The following is a 25,649-nucleotide window of genomic DNA, read 5'->3' as shown; positions in this document are numbered from 1 at the left end:
TCTGGTTAGCCCAAAGTGGGAACCAGCCCTTGTGACTTGGGGCTATTTGTGAACGTAGACCAAGATTTATAGTCACAGGGATCCCTGCAATCTTTTATTTAGATCAACCAGATCCTCTTTGAGACCACGAGATTCTCAGTCCCTCTTTGCAGCCGCAGATTCAGGCAACTGTTCCCTTTCTGGGATCCCTTCCTTTCCCCCCCCCAGAGGAAGAGCAAAAAGAAAGATGGAAGGATCTCCATCCCTTTGTTTCTTTTACCACTCCTTCTTTTCTCAGTCTCCCTTGGGATCCTCTGCTGGCTTTTCCAGATTCCCTTTTCCTGGGGAGCTTCAGGGAATCCGTCCTTGGGGGGCGGGGGGGGGGGAATGCAGGGAGGCAGGTGAGAAAGGTGGTTCGTGATGGGGGCTTTCTTTCTCTTGATTGTTAGGGAGGAAATGGGGGTGTCAGTGCCTGTGTCAAAGTCCCTGCAGGGAGGGAGGGTCTCTATTTATCTTGAGGACTCCCCAATTGATCCTCCTGTCTGTCCTTTAGGCCTTCACACATGGCAGGAGATGTATGGCTGTGAGCTCCAGAGAGACGGGAGCAAAGGAGGGTTTGACCAATATGGCTACGAAGGGAGGACCTTCATCACCTTCGACAAGGAGACCCTCACCTGGGTGGCTCCCGATCCCCTGGCCCAGATCACCCAGAGGAATTGGGATGCTGATCTAGGATGGAGTCAGGGAAATAAGGTCTACCTGGAGGAAATCTGCATTGAATGGCTGGAGAAACTCCTGTCCTATGGGAAGGAGACGCTGCTGAGGACAGGTGAGCATCTGAGTGTAGACTGGACTTTCCTCCTTTATGGCCGGATCTCTTGTAGACATTCAGCCCCTTTGGGTCCCTGGTCTTCAGTCTGTTTGCCTGCTGGGAATCCTCCCCCCCACATTTCATCCTCTCTCCAAGACAAGGGAAGCCCTGTTTGGTTCTCATTGCCAGGCAGCCATTCAATGCACCAGGAAATGCAGCCTCTCCCTGGCAGGTCTCTGTGTGGATCAGGCAGGACAATCACTTTGGGGTGTCCCTGTTCACTGAGGCCACCATTTGGGGCTATTCAGTGAAACCTCCACTAGCCAAAGTGTAGCCAAGAGTGGTGGGCAGCCTTAATTTCCTCCCATTAACTCTCCTTCCCCCCCACATCCCACAGGGGGCTCCCTCCCAGTCTTGTCCCTGATGGTGCCCCTCCCATGCCCATCATTGGGGGGCTCCACTTCTACCATTAATAAGACACTAGCAGTGGCCCCACTTGGGCCAAAAGGCCCATGAATAAGGGGATTCTTTTCTTTCCGAGGGAGGAGCAAAGTTTCTGTCAATCTTTCTCTTAACCCTCAAACAGGTTCCCAGAATTCTTAGTGAGCCTTTCCTCAAAACAACCCCCTCCCCACCTTCAGGGACACCCCCTCACCCCACAGGGGGGCTCATAGACTATAATCTTTTCCTAGAAACCTTTATTAATGTACCATCTAGAACACCCCTCTTGCCTAGATCTACCCCTTCCCCTCTGGGGCCCTTAATTCCTCCAGGATCAGCTGGATGACATTGGGATCAATGGGAGAATCCACACACACATACCCCACACTGATGATTGCCAACAGCCCCTCCCTGCCTGGGGAGGACCCTCTCTCTCTTCCATTGGCATCAATCTCTCTCTGCCCCCCCTCCTTTTCAGAGACAAAATCTCTTTTCCAAATTGATCAGTGTGAGATTCCCTTTGGTTTCTCTTCCTCTTAAAATTGTGGTTGTGTCCTTTGGAAAGAGGCCTGGAGCAGCCTCAAATTCAGGGGAACAAAAGAGGATGCAAAAAGTAGGGTGCAACTTCTGTGTTGTTTTGAAAGGGAACTTAAGAGACCATCTCCACTATCCCTCCCCTGAAGGGAGCAGCCCAAGATCAGTCAGACTTGAAAGCAATCAGAGTGGAACTTTTTTGGACCTTCAATTTGCTGCTGGAGGTTTTTCAGGCTGAGTCTCTGGGAAGGACCCAAAATCAGGAATTCTTTATACTATTTACCACTTATGCACGATTTGTTGAACCACTTATCAAAAGGCAAAATTTTCACCAGATTGGATTTAAGGGAAGCCTATTACCAGGTCCGCATCAAGGAAGGTGATGAATGGAAAACGGCTTTCAACTGCCCCTTGGGCAGTTTCCAATACCGTGTCATGCCCTTTGGCCTCCAAGGGGCTCCAGCTGTTTTTATGCAACTAATTAATGAAACCCTGCACCCCCATCTCTACAATGGGGTTCTTGTCTACTTAGATGATATTCTTATCTACACAGACAATATCGAACAACACATCAAATTGGTCAGACAAGTCCTTAAAAACCTACTAGCGGACTTAAAATCAGCACTCACTAACGATGCTTGGTTTAAAGAAAACTGGTCTGACTTGTTACCATTTGCAGAGGTTGCATATAATAATGCGGTACACAGCAGCACGGGGTTAACCCCTTTTCAAGTAACCAGCGGCATGGACTTCGTTCCAATGCCTGAACTCCCCGTGCAACCCCCCACTTCGGTTTCCTTAACGGACTGGATGAATTCGCTGAAGAAAGGTTGGGAAAATACAAAAAAGGCCTTAGCTGTGACAGCTCGGAATTACAAAGCCCAAGCTGACAAACACCGTTCCCTTCAACCCCCTTTTCGCATTGGAGATAAACTCTTTTTATCTACCAAATATCTGAGATTGTGAATACCCAGCAAAAAATTTGGTCCAAAATTTTTGGGTCCTTTCCCCATTGTAAAAATTATTAATCCCGTTACCGTCCAACTCAAGCTCCCTCGAATGTTGGGGAAAATACACCCGGTATTCCATACCAGCTTATTGAAACCTGCTAGACAGTCTGATCTGAGACCTCAACCTGCCGCTCCCCCACCCCCCTTGATAATCCAAGGTGAAACCCACTATGAAATCAAGAAAATCCTTGACTCTAAACTGTACAGAGGTCAATTACAATATTTAGTCCACTGGAAGGGATACCCATTATCTGAATCTACTTGGGTCAAAAGTTGGAAAGTAAATGCGGACAATTTGATTAAACGATTTCACGACACTTTCCCTGACAAACCTAAAAAACCTCTTGGAGAGGGGAAGGGGGGTAGAAGGGAATTGTGGACCACTGACACTTTTCTTTATCGACTCTTTGTTTTCTTTCCTAAGATATAGCTTCTTTTCCAAGGGGGGACGTCTGTCAGGTCTGGAAACCCTATTAGACTTTAGAGTTCCAGACGCTGCCACATTTTTCCCCTAAGGGGAGGAAGGGGGGGCTGAGGGGTATGGTAACATTCTTCAAGCGGTCAAGGTCGGATGGTGTTCACATCTGCAGGAAGAGTGGCAAGAAGATATTCGAATGAACTGGAAGAACGTGGGACCATGTGACCATCAAAGGGGTCAGGGGGGTGGGACTCTTGGGGTTTGTATAACAGGGAAAAAGAATCCGGAAATTCAGTTTTGGAATTTCACTCATCGTGTGCCAGTTTCCTCATGCTAGTAAAGAACTCTGGAAAAGAATGGCTTCTGAGTTTTTTTTATGCAGAAGAGGTATTTCTGGAACCTTGACAGTTGAGCATTTTCCAGATTTGGAGCATTTCCAAAACTCTTGGAGATGCAACATGTGTGGAGTGGGAAATAGTGGGAGATTTTCCTGCCCCTCCAAGTTTCCGATCCACCTTCCAGGCTCTGGAGTGGCTCAGAGTTAATTCTGGTGTTTCTACAGAGACTCCAGTGGTGATGATGAGCAGCAGGACAGAGTTGGAGGATGGGATGGAGACGCACGTCTGCCAAATCCATGGCTTCTACCCCAGGGAGATCGATGCCTCCTGGAGGAGGGACGGAGAAGTCTGGCTGGAAGACACCTTCCATAAGTCTGTGGCCCCCAATGTGGATGGGACCTACCACTACTGGCTCAGCGTCCAGATCAATCCCAAAGAGAGAGACCGCTATCGGTGCCACGTGGAACATGATGGCCTGCAGAAGCCTCTGGACTTGGAGCTGAAGGGTGAGAGGCTGCAGGGAGGGAAAGGCTGGGCTCTTTGGCAGGCTGGAGGGTTATGGTAGAGAAATCTGACCCCAGCTGTGTCCAGATGTGAACATACCTGACCTTTAAGCCATTGGTTTCTCCAGTGTTTGAGGTTGGTGAAGCTGCAGAGAGCAGACCATAGAAGTGACTTCAGGTGATGGAAACTACAGAATCCCATCACAATACTTGGCCGATCCTGATAAAATTCCCCTAAATCCTCTCTTAGGCCTTCCCTGTTTCTTGCCCCCAGCAGGAAAGCAGCAGTTACACTGAGCACCAGAAAGAGATTTGCTTTTGTTTGCAATTCCTAAAGTAGAAGAATCAGGAGAAGTCTGGTAGCCCCTTTTCTGAAGGCAAATTCTGACTAAAATTGATGAACTGCAGCTGCCTTCAGGAAATGCAGAGAGTGGCTGGACTGATGCTTCAGGAGTCAGAAAAGAGGCTCCCAAGTCTGAGGTTTTTTCCCATCAGAGACTAACAGGGTTTTCTGCTTTAATAGTCAAAAGGTCACTCTGTGTTGCTGCTCTAAGAAAAGTTGCACATTATTTTATGATATGATATGTCAAATTCCTGAGGCTCAGCATAAAACCCAAGGAAAAAAATTATCTCTCAAAGAATTCTGCATATGCTCATAAGTGTCCTTAACATACACTGGACTTCCAAAGTTACAAAATTCAAATTCTAATTTTTTATTGATGATTGTCACCACAATACAAGAAATATTCAAATGGAATGGTTATGCTGATATCCCAGACAAAATAAAATATTCCTTTTATTTTTGTTGCTGTTTATAGCAAGCATCAATTCATAAGTTTGCTATTCAATGGGAATCCTGAATTTTGCGCAAGAGAAATTTACATTTAAAGTTCTCCTCCCCTCCCCCACAAGCAATACCACTTTATAATGCCTTGGTAAGATCATACTTGGAATTCTTCATCCAGTTTTGGTTGCATGATATAGAAAAGATGTTGAGATTCTGGAAAGAGTGCAGAGAAGAGCAACAAAGATGATTAGGAGCCTGGAGGCTAAAATAGATGAAGAGCAGTTGCAGGAACTCGGTATGCCTAGTTTAATGAAAAGAAGAACCAGGGATGACATGATACGTTCCAATATCTCAGGGGTTGCCACAAAGAAGAGGGAGTCAAATTATTCTCCAAAGCACCTGATGGCAGGACAAGAAGCAATGGATGAAAACTAAACAAGGAAAGAAGCAGAGTAGAACTGAGGAGAAATTTCCTGACAGGTAGAACAATTAATCAGTGGAAAGGCTTCCCTTCAGAAGTTGTGGGTCCTCCATCACTGGACGCATTTAAGAAGAGAATGGATAGCCACTTGTCTGGAATGGTATAGGGACTCTAGCTTGAGCAGGGGGTTGGACTGGAAGACCTCCAAGGTCCCTTCCAACTCTGTTATTCTGATATTCTATTTCTGCCATTTGTGGGACCATCCAGAAGTTGGATATCACCATAGTCCATTTTCATGCTGACGTTCTGGAAGCATAAAATAAAATTTCATGCTATTTCTGGACTGGCCAAAGAAAATGAAAGTGTGCACTTAAAAAAATGGCTAGATGATATAAACTATTTTACTTTAAATAATAAAATGCAAACACTCAAACTGAAGAAAAAAAGCATACAGATCTGCGCAATTCCATTTAGAGCCATGGCTTATTGGGGCAGCCTATAAAAAGAACAAAAAAAATGTTAAACAATTTTATTTACATTATTCTGTTGGTGAAGTTTTTGTTTTGAAACCTGCTCAGAGTCACAAGGTGGCAAATGGCTGTTTTTGACTCGAAAAGCCAAATATGAATTCAGTTGCCTTCATGCTGGGCTGGTGTGAGAAGGAGAGAGTGTCATGAGGACACGTCCTCTAACAATGGTTAGCAAGGCCTCTTCATGTTACCTTGAGAAGGACACAAAAATGAGCCCATGGAGTTTTGAATTTGGGGTATTTCCAGCTTTCACTTCTTTAGGTCTCTTTCCTGATTGGGAAGATTGTTTGGGGTTCCCCTTCAATGATCTGCTCTTTCTCCCAATTCAGAACCAACCAAATCAAAATACAACCTGGGGCTCATCATCGGCTGCGTTGTTATGGCTGCTCTTGTCCTGGTGGGTCTGATTGCTGGGATCCTGGTATTCATCAGTAAGTATCTTTTGGCGGGTGATGGAAGGAAGATGGGGAGATTCCTCCCAAATCTCTCCCTTTGGGGAGCTTCTTCTGGGCTTTCTTCTGTCCTGTTTTCCCAGCCCTCTTGGGGAGCATCTGAGATCTCAGCCTCTTGCTGGGACTCCAGTCTCCATTCATCTGAGTCTGAGATTCAGGCAGTCCCGTCTTCTTCTGAGTTGGGAAGAGGCATCCCAGTTCCTTTGTCCCTTTCAAAGGCTTTGGTCAAAGAACAGCAGAGAAGGATTTCCAGGAAAATCTTCCTCCCCTCCCAGCTGCTTCTGCTGGTTCCCCCAATTCCCCTCCATCCATCTCGGAGGCAGCAGGTCTCTCTTGGGGCAAATCAGGAGATACATTTATATTTTGAAGATCTTTCTGTCTTTATAAATGGGACAAAGTGACTGTGAAATATCTCCTGGGGTTCTTCCTCCTGGAGAGGGAGAGATTGAATGATCTCTGGTGGATTTTTGTGAGCTTTCACTGATTTTTATCCTTGCAGAGAGACGTCAGGATGGCTACAAAGCAACACCCAGTAAGTGTTTTGTCCTCTTTACATATAATCTCCAATTTAGAGCAGGGACCAGAAACACCATCACTTGAGGTGCGTGTCCGTGTGTGTGCTATCTTCCTCTTCGAGCTAAGAACCAGGCTGGGGAAGATGGGCTCCCTTTCAATTAGAGCCAGGCTGTTCTTGGAAGTGGAGTCCTGAAGGAGAAACATCTGGGAGAAGAAACCCTCAAGAAGATGAGAAGATCCATCTGGTGGAAGGTCCCTCTGACTGAGAAGATGCCTTGTTTCCCAAGAAGGCAGAAAGGAAAGGCTTGGCCAAATGAGTCGGAAGCTCCATAAAACTAGGGATCAAAGGGGCATTTTGAGAAAAAGGAGCTTTGGGGATGCCAGCTGGATCTCCTCTTGGTCTCCCATTACAAGGCTCTCTAAATACGAACTGGTTAGAAAAGAAACTTTGGATCCATCTGTATCTTTTAGATCAGCTCTGGCTTTGGGTGATATAAATTTTAAGAATTCTTTCTTATGCCTTTTAGTCAAAGCAGTTTAGTTCAAATTCTCTCCGTGTGTTTGTGAGTCATTGATTGTGTGTGGGAGAGAAAGGGAGGGAGGGAGTTGCTGTCAGAAAGAGCAGAGAGGGAGGGAGGGAGGGAGAGAGAGAGAGACTCTCACCTTCTTTCTTTCTTTCTTTTCCAGCAAGTGACAAAGGATCCAACAGTTCAGACCAGGGTAAGTCGGAGGGAGCTGTTGCTGCTGCATGAGCCATTCTGTCCCTTTGCAAGACTTTGGGCGGATGAGGGCATGAAAAGACGGAGAGCCCCACTTTTTAAAGCTCCCCCCCAATTCATCCTCCCTTCTGTGTCTGGTTCTGGTGAAATAATTAGAATAATTGGAGCCATTTTGGCTTAGTGGTGAGGGCACCAGGTGAGATCAGGAAATTGCCCCCAATTCTTTGAGGAGAAATAGGAAAACCACTAGCAATGCCATGATCTCTAGTGGTTAGAGACCCTTCTGGTGACATAGCTGAGACCTGACTGACTCTGGAAGGGGAAGAGGTTCCCTCCCTCAGAGATCTGCCCAGCTGGGTTTAGGGTTGGCCCCAACTGAGATCCCAGCCAGGATTGGTGGGGTTCCAGTGGTCCTCTAAGAATCTCTTCTGGCACCCAGGACGCTCCCACCCCACGATTCTGGTTGTGACTCCCTTTTTTCTGAGGCTGGGCTGACATGATCAGTTGGGATTGTTGCGACTGTACCAGCCTCCCTGCTGCATGGCCTCCTCCCTGCCTGAGCTGCTGGGGGCCATCTCAGGGCTGGCATGGAGTTGCCCAGGATTCTGGTCCTGGGAGGTTTCAATCTGCCGTCCCTGCATTTGGTCTCGGAAGCAGCCCAGGACTTCTTGACTACCATGGCATCTGTGGGTCTCTCCCAGATCGTCCTGGGTCCAACTCAAGACAGGGGTCACACAGTGGACATGGTCTTCTTGTTGTCAATGGCAACATGATCTGATGGGGGAATCTGGTTTTTATTTATTGTTTTAAATATTCTACATGGCATTTTATTGAATTTTACTGTGAGCTGCGTAGTCACCTTAATGAGATATTTGGGATGGAAGCTTAATTAATAAATTAATAAAAAGCTTGATGTCCTCTGAGAAGTTTAAGAAGCTAAAAAGGTTTAATGGTGAAGAGGGAGATTTGACCTCCTCACAGGACAAGACATTGATTCATTCTGTCTCTTTTTCTCCAATCCAGGGAGCAAACAGGCCATTTAGCAGCCCCCTTGTAGGTGAGTGGACTGGTGGGGGCTGTATGGGGGGAGAGGGAGGAAGGGAGGGGAATGAGGGCTTTGGGGTCCAAGGACCAAGTGAGGGTGAAGATACTTTGGAAATCCCTCTTCTCTCTCCTATTCATCTCAAACACTGGAAGGGAAGGAATTTGGGGAGAGGGCTCAGGGGAGGGGTCTTTCTGCCCCCAGACTCTTATCCTGTGGCACCTCTCAGGCTCCGACTGTCTTGATCCCACTAACCCTTGGATACTTTTCTCCCTCCTCTTTGCAGTGGAGACTCCCAGCATAAAGAGAGAGGAATGAAAAGGGATCAGCCTTCTTCTGAATTGGGCCGGACTCTTAGCAGGAGCCCTTCAGGCCCTTCCTGCATGCTGGAACCAGGAGAGATTTTGGGTCTTCCATCATTGCTTTTATCAATGAATCAATAACCTTTTTCTATTATGATTGAGGATCACAGGAGAAAAGAATATTTTATGTGTTACTAATTGTGGAATCAAAAGATTTCAAATTGGGTTTCTAGATAATAGTTTGTAATAGGTAGGTTGCAGAACACCTTTAATGGGCTTTTGCTGATTAATCTTAGTGGATGGAGATTAGAGGTTAAAGAAGAGGTTTTAGAAATGGGTTATAGAGAATGGGGCGAGGAATAGGATGAAGAGTTTCTTGGTTTTACTTTAAAAATATTTATAAGTTGTTAATTTTCATTATACTTGTTGGGGATACAGGTGGAGTTTTCTTTTTCTTTTTCTTTTTGTTGTGTTAATTTTATCTGTTTATCTAGTCTGATGAAACTATTACTGAGAGAAGTGTGCATTTTGAGATTTTTCTTTCATTAAAATAGTCAACATTTTAATTGATTATTGCACCATTATTTGACCATATATTTGATAACACAAAGTAATAATATACAGTGTAGCATTGACACACTGATTTTTATAGATTGCCATTTATGATTTTATGATTTTCATGATTTGAAAATGGAACATGAAAGCCCAGCTGATTGGGGTGGCAGAGTGGATTGCCCTGCCTCAGCTGTTTTCCTTGGCGGCACCAATGCGGAAGGTGACTTTTCTCCAAACTATGCACACGTGCATGGCGCATGTCTAGTGTTTGTGCACTCAGCAAACCAGTTGTTAAACTGGTAGGATCCCCACCCCTGGGAGAAACTAAGACAAAACATGGAAGGAACGAGAACTGGGGAGGCTCCTGTGTGCTCCTTTGGGGAGGAGGCAGCCATTTTGCTCCTGTGTCCAGATGTTTCTCCAGCATCACCAGCTGATCTTCTGTAAAATGGCTGCTTGGTCTTGGCTTGGTGGTGGCAGCAACAGAGGCTCCTTTTCCCTCAGATCCTCCTTTGCCTCAGGCTTTTGGCCAAGTGGCTGGTGTCTGAGCCTCACCCGGGGGCCCTTCGGGAGACAGGAGTTCAGTGCCCGGCCACAGCCGTCCTGGTCCCCTTGCAGGAGGGCAGCTTCTCCTCCTTCTGGGAGATCCTCTCTGGGCTCCTCAGCTGCCCAGTATGATGCAGGGGCCCAAGAGTGGGGAGACCCCTGATTGATGGGAAAGATGTCACCCATATTATAGGGGATGCTTTGGGGGCATGAAGGAATGAAAAGGATGGGGTCTCTCATCCCCCTCCCTCTGGACTAGCCATCTTTGAAACCTTAAAAAGTAAACTTGAAAGAATTTTGCAAGAATTCGATACATATTTCAACCTCTTCTACTGATTCAAAACCCTTAGAAATGTAATTATTATTAGAGTATTTGACTGCCCAGCTCACACAAGTTAGTCTGATCAGCCAACACAAATATCATATAAAAATATCAATACAAGAACAAAAGACAATAAATATAATACACAAAAGAAGAAAAATGTGCAGCAAGTATTTATTTTTATTTATTTATTTTGTCAATCACATGTAAGATAACAGGTAAAAGTATAAGCATAATTTGGATACATGAAAAGAGAAGTAAAAAAGGAATATTGGGACAGGGACGGTAGGCACGCAGGTGCTCTTATGCACGCCCCTTACAGACCTCTTAGGAATGGGGGGAGGTCGACAGTAGACAGTCTAAGGTTAAAGTTTTGGGGGTTTGGGGAAGAAACCACAGAATCAATGCATTCCAGGCATTGACCACTCTGTTGCTGAAGTCATATTTTCTGCAATTGAGTTTGGAGGGGTTTACCTTGAGCTTGTATCTATTATTTGCTCGTGTATTGTTGTGGTTGAAGCTGAAGTAGTCATTGACAGGTAGGATAATTGGTAGATAATTTTATGTACTATACTTAGAGGTCAGATTGAAGTCTACGTAGTTCTAAGTTGTCTAAGCCCAAAATTTGGAGTCTGGTGGCATAAGGTATTTTATTGCGAGCAGAGGAGTGGAGGACTCTTCTTGTGAAATATCTCTGGACTCTCTCGGTTGTATTTTTGTCCGATATGCAGTGCGGGGTTTCAGACAATGAGCTGTATTCAAGGATTGGTCTAGCAAATGTTTTGTATACTCTAGTTAATAGTACAATATTACCAGAGAAGAAGCTACAAGTATAAACTTATATAAAACTGACTTGTTTATACAAGTATAGCCACAAATTCATTCAAGTTAGTTTATAGGTAGTCCTTGACTTATAATAGTTCACTTAGTGACCGTTTGAAGTTACAACGGGATTGAAAAAGGTGACATGAGCATTAGTCACACTTATGCCCATTGCAGCATTCCTGTGGTCATGTGATCAAAATTTGGATGCTTGGCAACTGGCTACCGGCATTGTCTCTGCACGGCCCCATGATTGACAAGGTGGCAGGTGGTGGGCGGGAACCAGGCGGATGCTGCTGCTGTGGGCAAGCTGACAGGAATGGGAGGGTGGAGGAGGGAGAGAGTGCCCAGCCCCCTGAAGCCCACCTGCCCTTCGTTCTCCAGCTAGGCCAAGTGCAGCCGCTCCAGCTGTAGCCTTGGGGCTCCCTGGTGGCCATCCCCTCCTCGCCGCCCCCACCACACCAGCCCTCCACCTGGGTGGACACCACTCTGGCCATTGCCCCGTGATTGTTGTGCTCCCCCACCTGGTCTTCTCCCAGCAGTGGCAGCTACTCCAGTTGCAGCCTCGGGGCTCCCTGGTGGCTGCACCACGTCTCACCTCGCCCTCTTCCTAAATGGGGGATTGCTGCCACGCCAAGCACAGAACAGGCGGGGGAGCACGAGAATCACAGGGCAGCAGCCAAAGAGGCAGGACGGCCACCCAGTTAGAGGTCTGGCGCAGTGTGAGCGATGAGGAGGGGGCGGCTGTGGGGCCATTTTCTGCTGGAGGGAGAGGGCTGCTGATGGCAGCACCAGTGGCTGCGTCCCCCTGATCCGTGAGGAAGAGGAGGAGGTGGCAATGGCGGCCGAGGGGCAAGCGATGGACAAGGCAATGTTGGCCCATTGCCTCCTGTGCGCATACGCACACACCAGGATGGGGTGGGCCAGGGCTATGCACATGTGTGCCTGCCGCCTCCTATGCGTACAGGCGCATGTCGGGATAGTGGGGGCCTGTTGAAGCGATGCGGCCCGGGACCTTACAATTTCCAGGACGGCCACGCGGGCCTTGAGTTTGACACGCCTGGTTTAGTCAGAGTCTACCCAGCAGGCCAGTGGGACAAAAAGCCATTAAGCTTTTTTCACGACCTTTTGCCGTGAACTTAAAACTTATTTATTTTGTATGGCTGGACTAGCCTGATTTTTATCTCTAAATTTTAATTGAATTTATGGGTTTTTAAAGTTTTATAATTTTATGCGGGAGTATGTTATTTTAACATTTGGGCAAATTTAAATTAGTTTTTTAAGAGATGTTTTTAACTATTGTGTGTATCTGTATTTTATCTGCCTGTTCACCGCCCTGAGTCCTTCGGGAGAAGGGCGGTATACAAATTAAAATATTCATTCATTCATTCATTCATTCATTCATTCATATTCATTAAAGGCTCCAGCACTCCATATTCCTTAAAAACCTGTGCAGGAATCGTGGAGACGGCGAGGAGAAGAGCATCTGGTTACCAAGTGGAGTCGGTAGACGGGGAAAGATGCCTGGCTTTCCCAGCTGTTATCGAATGCAGCCAGATCCCTGAAACAGCATTTAGCTCAGTTGTGTCTGAATTTCGCTCTTGAATCTCGGCCCTTCGGAGCTACTGACAGCCTTGAACTGGACCTTGGACCAATTTTAGACGATTCTTGGAAGCTCCTCTTTGAAAAACATATTTTGCAGGCAAGGCTTTGCTTTGGTTGAGCTTCCTGGGGACATTTCTGTTACCTGATAACAAAACTTGATAGTCTCTTGCGGGACTAAAATTTAATACAGGCAGAGCTTTGCCTGGGATTTTAGGCTGCATTAGTAGCATTTTAAAAGGTGATATTAGCACTTTTAACATGGCAGGCTGGATCTCTTTTTTTTTAAACTTTAAGGAAGTGTGTCTTTCTCTCCTTAGCCAAGGCTGTTTCTTTTGATATGGAAGAAATTGCTTTTTCAGCAACTGCACAACAGAAAATTTTTTCTGGAAGACTTTTGGATACACCTGCAAGTATTAAGCAAGACAAAAATGTATCTGGAAAATGGAGTATATGGACCATAAGTTTGCCACTTGTGGAATGCCATATAGAATAGTTGTTTTCTATTATTCAAGCTTCGTGTTAATCCAGCTCTTATGTCAAAAAGCCTAGAGATGAAACAATATCAGATATTTTGCATTTCTTTCTGTCACCTATACAAAGACTTGACACCCCTGTCACTGGTTATATTAACTGTACCCAATTTGGTGGACTCCAGACACACAAGGGCCAACAACAAAACAGGTCCCTAGACAACACACACACACACACAAACACACACACACACACACACACACACACAAAGAGACACTTCAATACTATTACTACTAACACTCCCATCTGTATTACTCCTTTTGAATGTTATTAGAGAGAAAAAACCCCTTTCTAACTGCTTTACTTCCACACAAAAATACACCCCTTCTTTCCCCACACCCTCAGTTGTTTCACAGCACAGCTTTTACTGGCAATTGTGTTGTGGTGTCCCCGGGGAGAGGCCTTGAAGGGACAGGACCAAAACAGCACAAGTGGTAGCAACTTTCTGGGCAGACTGCTGTCTCTCTCACAGATCCCCTAATGAAGCCTTTTCGCTTTGCCTGAATTTCTTGGCGTTTCCTATTTTCAGGTGGGCAAAGGAGCCCCTTTGCAAAGGGAAAAGCCTCTCTCTCAAATTCAGGGCCCTAAATTCTTACACCCTCCAGGCCAAAGTCGGGGTGCCTGAGTTTGGAGGCCACCGCAGTGCCTGCCTAAAGGATCTCTCTCTAACGGACGATGCAGAGTTACAAATGGGCTGCCTGCAGTCCCTAAAATGCTGGAAGGCTGCCTACAGTGGAATTAAAATGGCTGACGGCTGACCGGCAATGGATCCAACTCAACCCGGCAGATGGTGCTTCCTCCCATCTCAAGTCGACAAACTGCCAGTCCCTCAATGCATCCAGGAGGGTCACAAAGTTGTGCATGCATTTACAGCCGGTTTTCAGCCGTCGGTGAAAGCCTTGTGCAGCTTCCGCAGTTCTTCAGCTCAAGGAAGGAGAAAGCAATTCAGCATGTTGAGTCCTGTCCTGTCCATTGTTCTCTATTTACGTTGCATCCAAAGTGAAAAAGGAAAATTGTAATCTTAAAATCAACTAGTAGTGGTCTTTGGAAGGAAGATGGCAGCACTTGGTGCCTTCTTAGCTGAAAGAATAATTTTCTCTTGGCTATGAAAGCAATGTAACAGTAAAAGAGTTGGAAGGGCCCTTGGAGATCATCTAGTCCAACCCCCTGCTCACGCAGGAGACCTATACCAGGGATTTGAACCATTGGCCTTTCTTATCGACAAGCTCAGTGTCTTAGCCACTGAGCCACCTAGTAATATTGTGTTTTCTTCAATAGTTAAATAAAAATAACATGACAGAGTCGACTTTTTATTTCGTGTATTTAATATGTACTAGCCATTTTTTTGACAACAAACTTGTCTAATCAACAAAACCTAAAGTCAAAGTTTCATTTTTTTTTCTGTGTCAAGCACAAAATCCAAAAGCAGTTTCCAAGTAGAAACAAAATCGGATATAATCTTTTCCTTGACTGAAGTACTTAATCTGCCCATTCTTGCTGCTTCCAACATGGATAACAGTGAAGTTCGTTTTTTCAGAAAGAAAAGTCTCTCATTTTAATTTTATATTCATTTTGAGACTCTTCTGTATTAAAATATCAATCTTCTTTTAATATTTTTATAATGTGCGATTTTTAACAAATCGTTTTATTATTAATCGATGAGAAGGAAGGATTTGATATGATCACTGTATCATATGATCGAACAAGAATTGCTAGTTCCACAGTTCCTTGAGATCCTTAAGCCTATTCGTGCAAGCGTATTTTAAGAGACTTTTGGAAAGATATCAAGGATGGCTCCACAGCAGAAAAGGCCCATCTCCTGGATCCCGCAACATGCGACTTCTTAACAGCCAAGACCCACAATGCACCTCTTTGGCTAGAGCTGGCGGGGTGGACAGATGTAATCAGAAGAGGGGGTCTCAGGCAGGGGTGAAATCCAAAATTTTTCCCTGCTGGTTCTGTGGGCGTGGCTTGGTGGGCTTGGCAGGGGAAGGATACTGTAAAATCTCCATTCCCACCCCACTCCAGGGGAAGGATATTGCAAAATTTCCATTTCCACCTCACTCTGGAGCCAGCCAGAGGTGGCATTTAACGGTTCTCCGAAGTACTCAAAATTTCCGCTACCGGTTCTCCAGAACCTGTTAGAACCTGCTGAATTTCACTCCTGGTCTCAGGGCTTCAGAGGTCAAAAGCAGCACCCTGAATTGGACCCAGAAGCAAACTGGCAATGAATGCATCTTGTGGAGTAGAGATGTAAGGGGTGCCGTTCTTGGGGTGCATATAAGGGCCCACACCATCCTATTTTGTAATACCTGAAACCTTCCAGATGCTCTTCTAGGGCAGCCCCATGTAGAGGACATTAGAGTAGTGCACCCAGGATGGCTATATACATTTGACTAATTTATCCATAAATTCTGGGCATCCCTAAGGAAGGAGTCTGGAGAGGTGGGGGATGCGTATCTGAGTTGACCAGAGGCCTCCCCACATGAGGCACGTGGGGAGAAAGAGGCCCCAGAATGCTTGGGCAAAGCAGCTCCTTCTCCTTTCTCTGATTTTCATAGGCAAAGGCTGCCCTAAGCGGCTTCGGCCTCTCTCGTGTTTGGCTCCTTTCCAAAATCCTGGCTCAGGAAGCAGCCCAGCGTCTCTTTTGCCAGGGATTCTCCTGACCCACAAAGGCCACATTCACACGGATGTAACTGAGTCAGTCATGCACCTCAGAGATACCTTTCCATAACCTTCTCACATTGGGTTACCTGCAACCTTGGTGAATTTTCCCTTCAGAGACTTGTGTGTATTGTGTGTGGATCCCATTTGCATGAGATGCTGCACTATAAACCGGCCAGCCATTAAAACACAGGAAGGTTATGCCTGCTGGGAACCCAGAGAGAAAAGAGAGGACCTGAAGGGGAGGCTCATCCTTCAGACGGCCAGTTTCCAGGGACTCACCAGGAATTGGAAGGTCCCCCTAATGGCCTCTGTTAGATTCGGGCAATAACGAGGCAGGAGACCAGGATAGTGACAACAGCTCTTTACTATAGGATGACCCAGCAACCCGGGCTGGGAAAAACCTCTCTTTATATACAGTTTAGCCGGAGGCTTCAACCAATCAGCAACGTGCTGTTTTCCCGCCAAAACATTTAAAGATACATTACACTCCTTCCCTCCCAGAAGGCACTTTACCACTATTTACATGAAATTAACATTTTATTTTTCAACGTAATCACGCAAGTAGACTGGGCGTCTCCTGACTCTCTCAGACCTGCGCAATTCATTCTCTGGGAGTGAGTCGAGCTGACCGGAGGGACTGTCTGTTCCTCTCAGCTCCTCCTCTAGGCCCTCCGGCCCTGGATTATTTGCATGGTCGTCCCTGCTGTTTTCTGAAGGGACCGGTTGGCGTCGCTGGACCTCTTGGAACTCAGATAAGTCCCGCGTTTGCCCCGGGTTTGAGTCAGCTGTGGATTCAAACGTTGGATAGTCAGGGCCTGTTTCGTCTGATTCGGATTGTTCGGTTATGCGTTTTCTTAACTGGTCTATGTGGCGCCTCCATACCCGGCCGTCCTTGATCTCTATTAGATATGATTTGGGTCGTGTTATTTCTAGGATTTTTCCTGCTAACCAGGTCGGGCCCTCGCTATAGTTGTGTGCCCACACTAGGTCGCCTATAGCCATCCCTCTTGTTTTACCGAGTACCCCTTTGTAACCGTCTGGTGTGTAGTTCGGGTTTAAACGGTCTAGTGGGCACCTGAGCTTCCGACCCATTAATAGCTCTGCCGGGCTTCTGCCAGTTGTGACACAGGGGGTTCTGTGTTGGACGGCCAGGAAGGTATCTATTTTTGTTTGCCAGTCGCCTGGCTTGAGTCTGGACAATGCCTCTTTTGCGCTCCGGACGGAACGTTCTGCAAGGCCATTCGTCGCGGGGTGGAAAGGCGCCGAGAGGACATGTCGGATGCCCTCTTCTGCCAAGTACCCCTCAAACTGGGTTGCCGTGAATTGTGGCCCGTTGTCGGAGACTAACGTGTCTGGCAACCCGTGGGTTACAAACAGGTGCCGTAGGACCGAAATCACAGCCTCGGCTGTCATGGATCTCATGAGAATGATTTCCAGCCATTTGGAGTAGGCATCGACTACCACCAGGAAGGTTTGGCCGTGGAAGGGGCCGGCAAAATCGATGTGGATTCTAGACCAGGGCCCTGGGGTCTCCCATTCCGAATCGGGGCCGCTTGGGGGTAGCGGTCTGACTCCTGGCAGGCCTGGCTTTTCCCTACCCTTTCAGCAATTTCCGAGTCCATTAAGGGCCACCACACATAGCTTCTCGCTAAACCCTTCATCCTCACGATCCCTGGGTGACCTTCGTGAAGGAGGTCCAATACCTTTTCCTTTCTCCGGGATCACCACCGATCCCCCATAGCAGGCACCCCTTGAGCCGAGAGTTCCCCACGTTTTTTACAAACTCTTTAAAACGCCGCCGTGCAGCGGGCCAACCTCTTGTACCCAACCAATTACAGTTCTTATTGTAATGTCCTTATACGAAGCCGAGCCACCTCTTTGGATGTGACTGGGCCAGAGTCCAAAGAGTCAATTAGCAGAACTGGTATCCCGGAGTGGGGTCTTCGATAGTCTCTGGTAACGGGCATCTGCTCAGGGCGCTGCATGCCCTAATTCCTTTCCTGGCCGGTGTAGTAATTTGTAAGAATACGCTGCCAGGAAGATAGTCCATCGGGTCAGTCTGGGCGAAGCACGGGCGTACGGTCGCCTGCCAACAGACCTAGTAAAGGTCTATGGTCCGTGATGATTTCAAAATCACCACCAAATACATATTCATGGAATTTCTTTACCCTGAGACTATAGCCAAGGCTTCCTTATCAAGCTGGCTATAATTCCTTCAGTTGATGACATGGTTCGGGAGTAGTATGCAATAGGGGCTTCTGTGCCATTTGGTAACCGTGGCTGAGCACAGCCCCCACCCCATAGGGAGATGCATCACAGCTTAACACTAATGGCAGCGTGCCATTGTATTGATAAGGAGGCTATCACTAGATAGGAGGTTTTTACCCTTCGAATGCCCTAGCTTCCGCCTTTCCCCAAGACCATGCAGCTGACTTTGCTAGTAATTTGTGTGCAGCTCGGCTACTGTTGCCTTATTTTTCAAAAATACCGCGAGAAGTTGACCAGACCTAAGAATGCCTGTAACTCGTTTGTTTTTTTGGGACTGGGGCCTTCCTGATGGCCCGTACCTTGCTCTCAGTGGGTGAATCCTTCCCTGTCTATCCGGTAGCCCAGGAATTCCACAGATCAACCCCGATCTGGCATTTGTTTAGTTTAACTTTGAGACCGCAGACCGGAAAATGCCCAAAACTTTTCGCAGCCTTACCCCTAATTCCTCTAGTTCTCAGCGGATACCAGTACATCGTCAAAGTATGGTACCACCCTGTAGTCCTTGCAACAGCCGCCCATCAGGTTCTGAAATAACCCTGGAGCCACACTAACCCCAAACTGTAACCGGGTGCACTTAAAAGCCCCTCTGTGAGTCACAATTGTCTGTGCTCGCTGTGCTGCTATCTACGGGCAGCTGTTGATAGGCTTGGGCCAGGTCTAGCTTGGCAAAACTTGCCCTTGCCCCATTGAGTGCAGTAAGTGCTGTACCACCGAACGGGTAAGCACTCTTTGCAACGCTTTGTTAAGCGTTGCCTTGTAGTCAGCGCAACCGGACCGACCCGTCCGGTTTGACTGGGGTGACTATAGGGGTCTCCCACTTAGCATGGTCAACTGGCACTAGAATTCCTGGTTTACTAGCTTGTCCAGTTCCCGGTCAATCCTGGGCTTTAGGGCTAACGGGACCCTCCTAGCCTTGAGACGGATGGGGGCAATTTGGGGGTCTAAGTTAAAGGATATAGGGGTCCCCTTGTACTTGCCCAGGCAGTCTTTGAAAACGTCCCCAAACTCCTTCATGAGTGCGTCTTTCAGGTTGACTTCGTTTCTGAAGACTCCGGTCACTCCCATGCCCAATGCTCGGAACCAGTCCAGTCCCAACAAGCTTGGCAGGGTCCCATCGACGATGGTGATGGGCAGAGTTTTCCTGTAGTGTCCATACTCGACGTGGACAGACGTTACCCCTCGAACAGGGATGCGATTTCCCTGGTAGTCCTGTACTTTTAGTCTCTGTGGTTGCAGCTTGCGCTTTGCGATGGTGGGTAAGGCTCTCACGAGATTGTCCCAGGACATGATCGTGATCGACGAGCCGGTGTCCACCTCCAATCGGCACGGCACCCCCTCAATCTTTGCTTTTGTGAAGATTTTCTTTTCTAGGCGTGTTGATGCGTGGCCCACTCTCACGACAGTTTAATTCAATTTCGCGCCTTTTTTAAACTGACCACTCACGGGCCGCCGCTCCCCGCGCCTGATTGGCGGTTTGAATTTTGGCGGAAGGTTGGGGAGCTGACAGACCTGTGCTAGGTGCCCTTCCTTTCGCATCGCCGACAAGTTGCATCTTTAAATCTGCATTGTTGTCTGGTGTTGCCCTCCGAACTCGCAGTCACCCGGTCTTCTTTCTCCGGCCTCCCGTGTGGAAGACTCTTCCTCCTCACCGTCCGACTCGGCCTGGACCTCTTCATTGTGGACTGGGGTTGATTTCGCACCAGCCGTTGGTGCGACCTGCTTTTGTAGGGTTTCCGCCGCTTGGGTAGACATCTCGTGAGCCCTGGCTTCCCAGGCGCTTGCCAGCGTTAGGTTGCTTTAGACAGCAGCCGCCCGCAAACGGATGTCCCTGACCCATGGATGAGTTGCTCCAGCAATGCCTCATCCAAGTCTCGATACTCACAATGTTTTGAGGTTTCCTCAGGGCGCCATGTATGCGCTGATGGACTCGCCTCTTGCTGTCTGCGCTCCCGACAACCGCTTGCACATACTTTGATGGCATGGTGCAAATGGGCTTTAGTAGAGTCTGCAGAGTTTGCCACGGTACCGACTGTACCGGCGTTGGCTCGCCAGCGATTCTGCGGTGTCGAAAACTTCTGGACCGCAGTGGCTCAGGAAATAGGCGCTTCCTGTTGTCTGAAACTCCTTGAGTTCGCTCGCCGAGGAAACACTCAAACGAGCCATGTATGACCCCATTTTCCTTAGCTGGGTCGAATGGCGCTGGCGGTGTGTAGCCGGACATCGCTGCTTTCCGCCTGTTTGCTGGGTTCGCCTTCCTGGTGAGTTCAGCTCTTTTCCTGGCGCTCTTAGCCTCGAGATCCCACCTTCGTCGCCAGTGTTAGATTCGGGCAATAACGAGGCAGGAGACCAGGATAGTGACAACAGCTCTTTACTATAGGATGACCCAGCAACCCGGGCTGGGAAAAACCTCTCTTTATATACAGTTTAGCCGGAGGCTTCAACCAATCAGCAACGTACTGTTTTCCCGCCAAAACATTTAAAGATACATTACAGCCTCGGCCTTCTTCAGTGGCAGAAAGACAGACGGGTGAAAGGGAGGCAGAAGGTCCCTTGGTTAGCTGGAGCCTCCGTTGGGTTCTGTTTTCCCTGCAAGGCTGGCCAAGAAATGAGGCTGGAATGAGGGAGGAAACTTTCAGCTGTTTATTTCTGCAGAAATAAGAGAGCCTGACATTTGGGACAGAGGTCCAAATCTAGCATGCTGTGAAAAATACGGCTCAGATATTCACACAGAAAGTTTGTTATTTAAAAGCAACCAATGTGAATTCTTCCACCGGATTAGTGTTCACATCTGGTCAATTACATTTGTCTTTTTTGTGTACAAGATTATATTTGTTGTACTTGGCACAAGAGAGCAAAACCTTCCTATCCCATCATTGTCAGGAATCGCCTGTCGCAGGTCTGTAGTTTGTCTGTCTTCCTCTCAAGGAAGCCGGCAAAGAGAAAGGGAGCTTAGACAGCCAGGTAGGAAATTTGAGCAATTCCGGGTTTTGCTGGCTTGTTTCTGTATAATTTGATTTATTTCTGGCAGGCTTGGTGCTTAAACGCTTTTTCCTTACCCTCTTTGGTAATTGAGAAACTGCAAAGTCGTAAACCAGCAGGGGGAGCCATTCTCTAGCTCATCATGTTTCCGGAAATTCTTAGGGCCGGCCTTGCTGAGACTCTCCCGATTTGAAAGGTTTTTAAAGATTTATATTCTTTTATGTTCTATATTTTATATTCTTGAACTATCAAGCTATCCCCTCCTCTTCCCCACAGATGGGGCGTAATTTTTACTCTGTACATGCTCAGTGGAAAGGTTGACTGAAGGGGAAAGGAGATTCAAGTCCTGAAAAGACAGTTGAATGTTTCTCATACTTTGTTCATCATACGAAATATAAAATCAACTGAATTTGGGGATCATAATAGGAACTGTAATTGGAAGAGGGATTTATTATTTTAGTCCAAGGAGTCTCAATCTTAGTTTATTGTGGGAAAAGGGAAGAGTTTGAAGCTTCCTAAAGATTCATGGCTTCACCAGAGAAGAAAAGGAAACAGGGAATTTATATACTGTATTTGAGACCTCTGACATTTTCCCATAGAGAGAAATATCTTTGCCTTGAAGATACCACAAATAAGCCTTTTGAGCATTTTCATCCAGAGCGAAAATCATTTGGGGTGTTTGATCTAAATCACAGAATCATAAGACTAGAAAGGACCTCAGAGGTCTCCTAGACCAACCCTCAGATCCAGGCAGGAGTTCTAATACCACCCAGTCTATTTTTGGAAGAAGAAAAAAAACTTCCACTGAGAGAGAACTCACAATTCCAGGATGTAAAATAAGCTATTCCACTGAGTAATTGTTCTCACTGTTAGAAAATGTCTCCTGACTTCTAGGTTGGATCTCTTTATCCACCCATTGCTTCATGTCCTGCTGCCTGGTGCTTTGGAGAAGAGGTCAGTCCCTTCTTCTCTGGGGCAGCCCCTCACGTGCTGGAAGACAGTTATCCGGAATGATCATTTCTCTGTTGCTGCAGCCCCAGGACTGCCTTGGCTTCTTTGGCAGCTCCACCTGATCCCCCCCTCCCCCTCGCCTGCCCCCCCCCACCAGGCATAGAGAACGCCCCCTCTTTCCTCCCCAAGAGCGGAATGCCTGGAAGGGGATTTCCTGATGGAACTTTCGCTTTCCTTTCCCCCGCCTGTCTAGCCGGTTGCGCCTGGACCTCTGCCTAGCAACAATGACACCATAGGGATATCTTTTTTCTACTGGTTGAGCTTGCCCAATCGCCGGCTTGCTCTGGGTTGTTGCGTTGTTGATCGCCAGGTCAGCGTCTTTCTCTGCCTGCGACTGAGCGCAGGTTGAGGATCTTGGCCAGGATGGCTCTGCGCTTGCTGTCCCTTCTGGTGTTGGTGGCGGTCGTACTTCAGGAGAACTGCCTCGGTGAGTCCCTTTGGGGGCGACGGGGGTTCCGGCCCCTTTTTCTACTGTTGGGAATCCATCCAGGGAATTTCTCTTTCTCCTCCCCCAAAGTTTCCTCCCAGAAAGAGAATCTTGACTCGGTCCTCTTTCTAGTCCGCTTCCCCTCCCCCTCTGGCCACTCCCAGAAGGGACCCCAATGCGTGGATGGGACTCTGCTGCCTCTCCTCCCCCCAGGAGAGGCCCCCCTGGGAGCAGGAGAAGGGCGGACCCTCCAGATCTCAGTCCAGTCTACCTGGGCGCCCCCGAGCGCAGTTCTTTCCCAATTTCAAAGTGGAGGTTGTGGGAAAGTGGCGTTTGCACGGGATCAGGGCAATTCACGAACTTCCTGGCTGCCTTCGCCCAACCCCTCCGCCTGGGTCGCCTCTCCTGCCTTTTGGGGAGCTTGGTGGCTCTTGGTGGCTTCTGGTGCTGGGAGGACCCGGCTTGTTTCTGGAATCGGTTCAGTGTATTGGCCGACGCCGAGGCTGGTGCCATTGAAGCGTCGGGTTAAGGCTGCCCTGTGAATGCAGCAGGAGAAGAGACTGGAAAGAAACACTCCTTGAATAAGGTTTCTAAGGATCCGCCTTTAGGATGCTCACTTTCTCCTCCATCCTAAACCCCCAAGATCCCCAGAGCTTTTCTCTAGGGCAGGCAGGGATTTTACCACCCCAAATCCTCTCCTTCCATTTCAGGAGCCCTCAGCATGGGTCAGTTTGCAGAATCCAAACTATTTAAAATGTACTATTATTCCTTAGTAATCAGGAAGGGGCCTTGGGCTGTTCTGAGAAACTACCTATGAATGGAGCAGCTTTTCAAAAGGCATTAAAAAGCTGTCAGGATCTTAAGGAGTAAATAGGCTGCGTTGGAGGCAAAAGGAGAGAAGAACCTCTGGATGGTGGCCTTGAAATAAACGGTTTCCTTGGACACAGAGAGGCCCAAACTGACCTGCCGGCTGTTCCTGTCCTGAGGAGGATTTAGGATTATGAGGACGCCCAACCTGTGTTACATTCACATACCTTTTTCCTCTCAGGCAGACTTCAGACTTCCTCATTGCTCAGCCCCACAAGGGAAGGAAGCGGGTTCTGGATCACGGAGAGTCCGATCCCCCCTCCTTCCGTTAGAGAAAAGCTCTGATCCCTTTGGATTCTGAAATCTCCCCAGAGCAGGAAGTGGATCTGGGGCTCCCTCTCCCCAAAACCTCTGAGGAGCCCCTGGGATTGTGGGGAGGAACAGGAAGAAGGAGGCCCAGGCCTTTGCCTTGGACTGGGAAGGACTGGGAGACCATACTGGACGGAATGGGCAGTAGGACTACAGGTAGTTCTCGACTTAGAACACTTCATTTAGTGACCATTCAAAGTTGCAATGTCATTGAAAAAAGTGACGTATGACCATTTTTCACGCTTACGACCATCTTAGGTCTTCATGGTCACGTGACCAAGATTTGGATGCTTGGCAACTGGTTCGTATTTATGACGGTTGCAGTCTCCCCATATCGCATGACCCCCTTCTGACAAGCAAAGTTAATGGAGAAGCCAGATTCACTTAACAATCAGGTTATTAATTTAACAACTGCTATGATTCATTTAACAACTGTGGCAGGAAAAGTTGTAAAATGGGGCAAAACTCACTTCACAAATGTCTCACTTAGCAACAAAAATGTGGGCTCATTTATGGTCATAAGCCGAGGACTACCTGTATTTATTTCTCTGGGCTTTGGAGGTTTGTCCAAATAAGTCCCATGAACGATCCTGAAAACGATTTTTATAATCTTTGATGCACTGGAAGAATTTCTGATCTGAAGAGCTTTCAGAATAGACACCAAAAAGGGGACTTGGATATGAAAATTTACCAATTTCCCAGCAGTATTTAATTAATTTTCTTTTCTTTTGATTCTTTTAAGGCACTTAGAGGGGGTTGTTTTTCTGTTCATTGGGCAGCCTCAGAGCCTCTTCCGTGTTTGTATTTTGACAATGAAAACTAAATGGTGACTTAATGATTTTTCCCCCTCATTGTTAGTAAAGTTTTATGTCTTGTGAATTGATCCTGTCCTCCAAGAAGGGCTGGAAAAACTTTGATGGCCTCAGTCAGGACTTTGCATGATGGAAACGGAAATCATTTTCTATGTTTAATCTTTGGTTCCCCAGAGGGGCTTTAAAGGTGACAGGACCCTCCCCACAGAGGATGAGTTTAGGGAGAGGACCCCAGCTAAGCCCCCCTCCCCTCCCCACATGGGCATTGGCAGCAGAAACTCCCAGGCAGTCTCAATGGGGGCAGGAGGGGGGTCCAGGGTGGGGAGGCCCCAGGGGTTTCTGGGGTGAGGGGAATTCTGGGAATTGAAGTCCAAATGGCTGAGTCTGAGGAACTCTGATTTAGGCCTTTACCTTGAGACTCCCTGACCATGTAATCCCACCCCACCCTCCACCCCCCAAGGTGGCCGAGGCATTCTGTTTCTTGGGCTGACCAAATGCAGGATCAGCCCCAGAGGAGGAGAAATTTCAGAGCAGCTTCTGTGGGAAGGGAAGGGTGAGATTCAGAGGAAATCTGGTCCAATGGAAAGCATCCATGAATGAGGGTTTCAGGGCCCTAACTGGGTTGATGAAATGAAGCAATCTTGGGATAATGAGAGTGACGTTTTCTGTGCAGTGAGGGGGAGCCCCTCTGAGTCCTGGGTTCAAAGCCGATTCCTGCTCAGATGGCTGAACTCTGGGAGGGGAGGGGGCATTTTCCAGTGGGGGGGAACAGAAGGAAGATTTGGGAGGCTCCATTGCTGCTCCCTTCCCTGATCCCCCCTTTGCTGTTTCCCCTAAGGATCCCATGGCCTCTGGTCTCCTGCGGATTTATTTATTTATTTATTAATCACATTTATATACCGCCCTATCTCCCGAAGGACTCAGGGCGGTTCACAGGCAAATAAAAACATATAAATACAGATTAAAATAACAATTAAAAAACTTATTCTACAAGGCCGAATTATTAAAAGCAATATAAATAATAAAACCCATTTAAAACCAATAAATTTAAAATCTAATCCAGTCCTGCGCAGATGAATAAATGTGTTTTAAGCTCGCGACGGAAGGTTCGGAGGTCCAGAAGTT

General features: G+C 47.4%; 1 protein-coding gene across 2 annotated transcripts in view; it reads left to right on the top strand.

Annotated features, from left to right (window-relative positions):
- LOC131189855 (H-2 class I histocompatibility antigen, Q9 alpha chain-like) overlaps positions 1 to 25,649 on the top strand; it is a 49,813-nt gene that overhangs the window by 11,839 nt on the left and 12,325 nt on the right. The window contains exons 3-9 of one of the 2 annotated variants that reach the window (XM_058166404.1): positions 533 to 808; positions 3,756 to 4,037; positions 6,102 to 6,203; positions 6,724 to 6,756; positions 7,428 to 7,460; positions 8,483 to 8,516; positions 8,788 to 9,412. In XM_058166404.1, the coding sequence (XP_058022387.1) occupies positions 533 to 808; positions 3,756 to 4,037; positions 6,102 to 6,203; positions 6,724 to 6,756; positions 7,428 to 7,460; positions 8,483 to 8,502 (746 nt within the window). In that variant the 3' untranslated portion in view covers positions 8,503 to 8,516; positions 8,788 to 9,412. Of the gene's footprint in view, positions 1 to 532; positions 809 to 3,755; positions 4,038 to 6,101; positions 6,204 to 6,723; positions 6,757 to 7,427; positions 7,461 to 8,482; positions 8,517 to 8,787; positions 9,413 to 25,649 lie in introns of those variants that run through there. The other variant, XM_058166403.1, reaches the window with a different exon arrangement.

This window comes from Ahaetulla prasina, chromosome 2, assembly GCF_028640845.1.
Source record: "Ahaetulla prasina isolate Xishuangbanna chromosome 2, ASM2864084v1, whole genome shotgun sequence".
In the NCBI taxonomy this organism is placed as follows: Eukaryota; Metazoa; Chordata; class Lepidosauria; order Squamata; family Colubridae; genus Ahaetulla; species Ahaetulla prasina.
Note: the sequence above shows the minus strand (reverse complement) of the source record. Positions and strands in the feature narration are given on the sequence as shown.